Here is an 8,535-nt window from a genome sequence, read left to right as displayed (position 1 = left end):
GAAATTAAAATAAATTGATGTTAACACAAGCTAAAAATATGTTTTCTTTTAAAATAAATATTATACACACCTTTTCATGTTTCCTTGATGTTAAACACAGCTGTTTTAAATGTTTTTTTGGAGAATTTTAATTTCTTTACTTTTCCATTAACTTATTAACTAATTTCGTCCATTAAATAGTAGGTATTTATGTGGTAGTTTTTCTTCCTTTCTTTAAAGCCTTAAAATTTTAAGTCGTAGTTTTTAAGAGATTCTCTTTTTAAATTGTTAATTATACTATCTACGGTTTTTACTACTATTGTGTGTGTTGCGATAACTCATTAATTTGTCTATATACTCCTCATGATTAACAATGGTAGCCAACAAACCACGAGCATTAACAGGTGACTCATTGGGTCCATAATCTATAAGTTCATCATCTAAATTGGTCATGGTACCACCCAGAGCCCTTAAAATAGCATCACCAGCACATATATCCCATTTCTTAATTTTAGTTGAATGTAAATAAGCGGTGGCATTGTTGGCCACTACTTGCAAAACCTTATAACCAGCACCAGCTGCTGTTAAAATATTGGAATTTTCACCAAATACTGAACGTGTTAAGTCTTTGACATCGCCTGCATGTGAGCGTGACACTGTAATGATGGGATGATCTACATTGGGGACATCTGGATGTATGGAGGAGAGATATTCTGACATGGAGTGATCCACCCAGGCCCAGGCGGTTTGTCCTATGAAAGGACTGTGTATAACACCAATCACCGGTTTACCTGCCACAGCCACACACACCATGGTGGTGACATATTCATACAGTTGTTCTGTAATGAGAAAAAAACGAAATAGGTACATATGTATTTAATTCCTTTTCATTAAGTATTTTTTTCTAAACTCACCTGTAAATTCCTGTGTAGCATCTAAAGGATCTATCCATACGGTAACATCTTTTATGTTCACCAATTCATCGGGTATTTCAGCAGTTTCATGCAAAACCGTTGGATCCAAATCAAAAGTATTCGCCTCTGCACAACTTTCCTTATCTTCTTCCGAAAAGATGGTGACACGTGGAAAGATGCGATGCAAACCCTGTTTCATAACACAATGTGAGCGGCCATCGGCATCGGTGAAAGGATCATTGGCTCCTTCATCCGTTTTACCTTTACTTTTCTCCTTCAAATCCCTAGATTTGGCCACTTCCAATATTTCCATGCCTCCTCGCTGAGCAGCCTGTATGGCGCCAATAAGCAATTTACGCATATTCACTTTATTTTGATTCCTTAACATGCCATACATGGCAGGACGTTGCTCCTCCGAACCACCAAATACATAGAACAGGAAACATAATACTAGAATTGCTGCAATCGTGGCCGGTACACGATGAACTTTTATGCTACGTCCGTTCATAGTGATAGTATTACTGCTGTTGGCCGCTTTTCGATTATTTATTATCAATGGCACCGTCATCCATAAGCTGTGTACTATTAAGTATTTATGGTGTCTGAAAGCGTCTAAAAAAAGTTTCTACGTACACGGTCACGTATTAAATGTAAATGAAGGGAGATGCTGACTTAACAAACATTCTTAAAACACAAATACAATACGTAGAAATGTCTATAAAATAAATAAATAATACAAGAATGCTTTTTCTTCTTTCTTTTATTGAAAAAAAAAAGAATTTGTTGTTCTTTACTTGCTAGTTCTATTTTTTCGTTTCGTTTACATACTAGAGAAAAGAAGCGGAAAAATGTTGACGTTAAGTAAACAAAAAAAACATAAAGAGAGAAAAGGTCAGCTGTTATCATATTTTGAGTTGCCAGATGGTTGTTGATAAAATGTTTGGTAATGACATCACAGTAGGGATAAAAACAATGTTATCGATAGTTATTTTTTATTGAGCAATATAAACAATTTAAAATTTAAATCTCAAACTTAATTGATTTTTATTTTTATAAAAAATACCATTTTAATTGAATTAGATCCAATGATGTCTCATGTTAATTGGAAGAAAATAAAAAACAAATTTTCTCTTTCAATAAAGTGCTGGTCGAAAATGAAATTATATTTCAAAAAAATCTAAAAAAACTAGATTCGCTTAATAATAAATCACATAATATGTGAAACATATTATGTTTCTAAATTTTTTAATCAGTAGAAGAGTTTGTCTTTCTATTGCCTTTTAAAAAACAAAATCAATAATTCAAAAAACATTTTTTGGGGATAACTCCCGATTTTCGGCGAATATTAAAAATTCTAAATATGGAAAAAGAAATATGATAATAATTCTATGGCAATTATGTAAAAATTATGTTTCCGTATTTTTAAAATCTCCGTACTCAACTCAATATTGTGTAAATTTTTCGTAAATATCGGATCAAAACTTTTAAAAATATTGAAATTTTTAAATGTATTTTTCTATATTTTTGTATGGGAATTTAAAACTTTAAAATGTTCTTCTGAAAAGTACAAAAAAAAACGTATGTACTTTTGCCTTTATACCACAGAATTGTTGTTTGTGGATAAACTGCACTAATTAATCTGTATCTATCTATCTATCTATCTATCTATCTATCTATCTATCTATCTATCTATCTATCTATCTATCTATCTATATATCTATCTATCTATCTATCTATCTATCTATCTATCTATCTATCTATCTATCTATCTATCTATCTATCTATCTATATATCTATATATCTATCTATCTGTTTACCTAAGTATCTGATATTATTTTGTAATTACCATTTAAATAAAATCCCATATTGTTTATATTTTTCTTTAAAGACCATAATTTGTTTTATTTTATTTATAATAAAAATACTTTACAATATCAATATATCAGTATATAAATTTAATAATAAAAAATATCAATTTAGTTAGACAGGCAAACAATGAAATTGACGATTTTGTAAAAAATTAAACAAATTTATAAAAATATATATTTCGCAATAATAATAAATAAACATATTCAAAATATTGCTACGAGATTAAAATAGAATAAGTAAAAGGTGGTTTAAAAAATTGTTGATTTATTTTTTTTACGAAAATTAAATAACTTAAATACACAGCGCTCTGAATGTTGCAAATAAAATGAAAAAGAAAATAACTAAAACCAACAAATTATATAGTATTTAGTAGTTTTTCTTTTAAATATGTATATAAAGTAACGTCTTTTGTTGTAGATTCGTTTTTTGTTTTTATATGGAAATGGTTAACGAATTTGTAGGGTGGTCATGGGCAGGGTCATGGGTTTTTTAAGTGTTAATTAAAATAATTATAACATTTTTAAATAAGTACAATTAATATTAAGTGCTTTAAATAAAATTATTAAAATAAATTTGATTTCTTTGAATTTATATTAAAAGTGAAAACAAAATGTTTGTAGATATTACAATTCTATCATTTTGTTGTCCTTAGAAATATAAACTAAAGGAATTTTTAATAAAGTTTTAAAGAAATAGCCAGTATTTTGGAACAATTAAAATAAATACTTTTCAAGTAATAGTTTTATTTTATAAAAAAAAAAATATTTGACAAAATGTTATTAAAGGCTAAAATTTTTGTGTTTTAGTGTTCAACAGATTCCCAATTTGATTCTTAAGTTTTATATAAATGGAAATACAGAATCCCCAGATCTGGTTATACAAAAAGTTTTCGACATTTAGTCAAAAAACCTAAACAAATGACAAAAAGTTTAAATCCCTAACAAAACTTTGTAAAGTTAAAAAGACACACAAAAATAAAATAAAGCCATACCAAAACACCCTACACTAAAGCCTTTTAAATAACTTTTGTCAACACAAAATAGTTAAAAGAAAAGAAGGCACTACATAGTATATAATACAATTTAAAATTTTCTGCTAAAAAATGGTTATTCAACATATGAATTCATTATTTTTACTATTAATTGTTGTTTTTTGATTTGAAGACCTAGTTTTTTTTTTTTTTTTTTTGCCGGGGAGTGGTTAGGGGTTAATTATTACAAATATTGCTTATAAGTGCCTTAAGTTACTATTGTGTCTTTATTTTAAAACAAATAACTTTTATAGGTGTTTTTTATTTTTTTTACTTAGAAAATGGAAGACTTTTAAAAAAGGAGTCTTAGGATTTCTTTAAAATAAGTAACACTCCCTTACAAATTATTGCCACCATTTTCTATTCTTTTTCTTTTAAAAAGAACAAAAACTATTTCGATTTCGTACTCGTATCGTGAGCGCTGCTATTACTTGAAGATTTCTTACTGCCAAAACCAAAACGTAAACCTTTTTTACGTTTCTTTAAGGTGGAGGAGGAGGTGGTTCCTGCATTATTTTCCGCATTCGATTTATCGGAAACATTTAACTGTGTATCACTGTGATATGATTCAGTCGATAGATTCGAGTCTGTTAGAGAGCTATCAGTTTTTAATTGCCCTAAACTTTGTAGGGTAGTAACTGAGGAGGTTAATAGTAAATCTTTATCCAAAAGTAAAGAGGACGTTAAAGGATGATGTGAATGTTGTTGCTGTTGCTGATGATGATGATGATGTTGTGTCATTATTTGTCTTTCTAACGAAGTGGTGGAGAGTCGTGAGGGTGATTGTTGTTTGCCTGTCTGATCGCCGGTCGATTGTACGGACGATGAAGTCGATGAGGTAGATTGTTGACTTGCTGTACTGTGTTGTTTAACCATTTGTTTGGCTTTTGTGTTGTTAGTTACAGCCGCTGCACCTGCTCCATTTGTTGTTTGGGTATTTTTATTAAATGGTTGCAAAGGTTGTGGTCTACCCAAGTAATTGTATAAATCTTTTGCTGCCATAAGATCTGAACTTTGGGATCTTAATAAAGGGCTGTAGAAAGAGTAGAGAAAATATTAAAGGAATTAGCACAGATTTTATAGGAATTTCGCTTATAAAATTTTAGTTTTTTTGTGAAATGTTAATGATTTTAAAAGGATTAGTTTACATTGGGTTTAAAAAAAATGTAGTGAGTGGTAAAAAATTTGAAAAGTAACACGGGGGGTTTTGCTTACGTGACCCTTGCAGATTTCTTTTAAATAATTTTTATTGTTTAGCCTTTTTACAAGAATATTTCTAGTCTTTGACCTACTCTATAATGAATCTATTGATTATGGACTAGAATAGGACTAGGCTATGAACTATTTACTTCCCTATTTTCTGGTTTATTGGTAAGGTTATTGATTAGTTTATTAACTACACTGTGACTATTCTATTAACTAACCTTTGACTAAACAAGTTTATGGACTAGTCCATTGACAAGTCTATGGACTAATATATAGTCTAGCCTATGGTCTAATCTAGGGTCCAGTCTATAGTCTAATCTATGGTCTAGTCTATGGTCTAGCCTATTGTCTAGTCTATAGTCTAGTCTATAGTCTAGTCTATAGTATAGTCTATAGTCTAGTCTATAGTCTAGTCTATAGTCTAGTCTAGTCTATAGTCTAGTCTATAGTCTAGTCTATAGTCTAGTCTATAGTCTAGTCTATAGTCTAGTCTATAGTCTAGTCTATAGTCTAGTCTATAGTCTAGTCTATAGTCTAGTCTATAGTCCAGTCTATAGTCTAGTCTATAGTCTAGTCTATAGTCTAGTCTATAGTCTAGTCTATAGTCTAGTCTATAGTCTAGTCTATAGTCTAGTCTATAGTCTAGTCTATAGTCTAGTCTATAGTCTAGTCTATAGTCTAGTCTATAGTCTAGTCTATAGTCTAGTCTATAGTCTAGTCTATAGTCTAGTCTATAGTCTAGTCTATAGTCTAGTCTATAGTCTAGTCTATAGTCTAGTCTATAGTCTAGTCTATAGTCTAGTCTATAGTCTAGTCTATAGTCTAGTCTATAGTCTAGTCTATAGTCTAGTCTAGAGTCTAGTCTCTAGTCTAGTCTATAGTCTAGTCTATAGTCTAGTCTATAGTCTAGTCTATAGTCTAGTCTATTAGTCTAGTCTATAGTCTAGTCTATGTCTAGTCTATAGTCTAGTCTATAGTCTAGTCTATAGTCTAGTCTATAGTCTAGTCTATAGTCTAGTCTATAGTCTAGTCTATAGTCTAGTCTATAGTCTAGTCTATAGTCTAGTCTATAGTCTAGTCTATAGTCTAGTCTATAGTCTAGTCTATAGTCTAGTCTATAGTCTAGTCTATAGTCTAGTCTATAGTCTAGTCTATAGTCTAGTCTATAGTCTAGTCTATAGTCTAGTCTATAGTCTAGTCTATAGTCTAGTCTATAGTCTAGTCTATAGTCTAGTCTATAGTCTAGTCTATAGTCTAGTCTATAGTCTAGTCTATAGTCTAGTCTATAGTCTAGTCTATAGTCTAGTCTATAGTCTAGTCTATAGTCTAGTCTATAGTCTAGTCTATAGTCTAGTCTATAGTCTAGTCTATAGTCTAGTCTATAGTCTAGTCTATAGTCTAGTCTATAGTCTAGTCTATAGTCTAGTCTATAGTCTAGTCTATAGTCTAGTCTATAGTCTAGTCTATAGTCTAGTCTATAGTCTAGTCTATAGTCTAGTCTATAGTCTAGTCTATAGTCTAGTCTATAGTCTAGTCTATGATCTAGTCCATGTTCTAGTCTATAGTCTAGTCTATAGTCTAGTCTATAGTCTAGTCTATAGTCTAGTCTATAGTCTAGTCTATAGTCTAGTCTATAGTCTAGTCTATAGTCTAGTCTATAGTCTAGTCTATAGTCTAGTCTATAGTCTAGTCTATAGTCTAGTCTATAGTCTAGTCTATAGTCTAGTCTATAGTCTAGTCTATAGTCTAGTCTATAGTCTAGTCTATAGTCTAGTCTATAGTTAGTCTATAGTCTAGTCTATCTAGTCTATAGTCTAGTCTATAGTCTAGTCTATAGTCTAGTCTATAGTCTAGTCTATAGTCTAGTCTATAGTCTAGTCTATAGTCTAGTCTATAGTCTAGTCTATAGTCTAGTCTATAGTCTAGTCTATAGTCTAGTCTATAGTCTGTCTAGTCTAGTCTATAGTCTAGTCTATAGTCTAGTCTTAGTCTAGTCTATAGTCTAGTCTATAGTCTAGTCTATAGTCTAGTCTATAGTCTAGTCTATGTCTAGTCTATAGTCTAGTCTATAGTCTAGTCTATAGTCTAGTCTATAGTCTAGTCTATAGTCTAGTCTATAGTCTAGTCTATAGTCTAGTCTATAGTCTAGTCTATAGTCTAGTCTATAGTCTAGTCTATAGTCTAGTCTATAGTCTAGTCTATAGTCTAGTCTATAGTCTAGTCTATAGTCTAGTCTATAGTCTAGTCTATAGTCTAGTCTATAGTCTAGTCTATAGTCTAGTCTATAGTCTAGTCTATAGTCTAGTCTATAGTCTAGTCTATAGTCTAGTCTATAGTCTAGTCTATAGTCTAGTCTATAGTCTAGTCTATAGTCTAGTCTATAGTCTAGTCTATAGTCTAGTCTATAGTTAGTCTATAGTTAGTCTATAGTCTAGTCTATAGTCTAGTCTATAGTCTAGTCTATAGTCTAGTCTATAGTCTAGTCTATAGTCTAGTCTATAGTCTAGTCTATAGTCTAGTCTATAGTCTCGTCTATAGTCTAGTCTATAGTCTAGTCTATAGTCTAGTCTATAGTCTAGTCTATGATCTAGTCCATGTTCTAGTCTATAGTCTAGTCTATAGTCTAGTCTATAGTCTAGTCTATAGTCTAGTCTATAGTCTAGTCTATAGTCTAGTCTATAGTCTAGTCTATAGTCTAGTCTATAGTCTAGTCTATAGTCTATAGTCTAGTCTATAGTCTAGTCTATAGTCTAGTCTATAGTCTATAGTCTAGTCTATAGTCTAGTCTATGATCTAGTCCATGTTCTAGTCTATGGTCTAGTCTATAGTCTAGTCTATGGTCTAGTCTATTATCTAGTCTATGGTCTAGTCTTTGTCTTACTTTATGGTCCAGTTTATGGTCTAATCTATGGTCTAGTCTATGGACTAGTCTAGAACTAGGCTATGGACTAGTTTATTAACTACTCTATGCTCTCGCCTATTGGTAAGGTTGTTTTAGTTTATTAACTACACCGTGGGACTAACCTATTGACTTTTCTATTAACTAATATTTTAACTATTATACGGATAAGTTCATGGACTAGTCTATTGAACTAGTATATTATCTAGTATATGGTATAATCTAGGATCTAGTCAATGATATAGTCTATAAACTCATGTCAATATTCGTATATAAATATTAACCATAAAGATATATTTTTTCAAAATATTCTTGTTATTGACAAAAAATATTTCTTAGAAACGACTTAGGTACGTTCACACCTATGAAATATTTGCATAAATATTTTTTCACTTGTTTGTTGTAAAACATATGAAATAAAAACAGAGTTGGTTTTATGTTCACATTGTGACAAAATATTTGCCGTTTTTTGTTTCATGAAACAGCTGTCAAATAGCTAAAAATATAAACAGAAAAAACTTGTTTGCCGCCCGTTCAGATTGAACAAAATATTTGTGTGAAATAATTGTTTAGTGAAATAGTAAACAAACAGAAATTTATTTGTTTGAAATGAATAATGAAGATACTTTTCTTCTTTT

The 8,535-nt window shown here is 30.6% G+C and overlaps 2 protein-coding genes across 2 annotated transcripts; both read right to left on the bottom strand.

Moving 5' to 3' along the window:
• Positions 1–103: 103 nt before the first annotated feature.
• On the bottom strand, positions 104–1,740 carry LOC119613261 (putative inositol monophosphatase 3). The gene is made up of 2 exons (XM_037969256.1): positions 894–1,740; positions 104–818 (listed from the first exon to the last, which is right to left on the bottom strand). Exons 1-2 carry the CDS (start codon positions 1,459–1,461, stop codon positions 277–279), a joined length of 1,110 nt encoding a protein of 369 aa, XP_037825184.1. The 5' UTR covers positions 1,462–1,740; the 3' UTR covers positions 104–276.
• A 2,191-nt stretch (positions 1,741–3,931) lies between these two features.
• Positions 3,932–4,995, bottom strand: LOC119613267 (paxillin-B-like). Its single transcript, XM_037969261.1, has one exon. The coding sequence runs from the start codon at positions 4,792–4,794 to the stop codon at positions 4,183–4,185; it is 612 nt and encodes a 203-aa protein (XP_037825189.1). The 5' UTR covers positions 4,795–4,995; the 3' UTR covers positions 3,932–4,182.
• Positions 4,996–8,535: the final 3,540 nt, after the last annotated feature.

The sequence above is a fragment of the Lucilia sericata genome, unplaced genomic scaffold, assembly GCF_015586225.1.
Source record: "Lucilia sericata isolate MDLA Ls3-8-SP2 unplaced genomic scaffold, ASM1558622v1 Contig002034F_arrow, whole genome shotgun sequence".
Lineage (NCBI taxonomy): Eukaryota > Metazoa > Arthropoda > Insecta > Diptera > Calliphoridae > Lucilia > Lucilia sericata.
The sequence above is the reverse complement of the archived record's forward strand: the minus strand, read 5'-3'. Positions and strand labels throughout refer to the sequence as shown.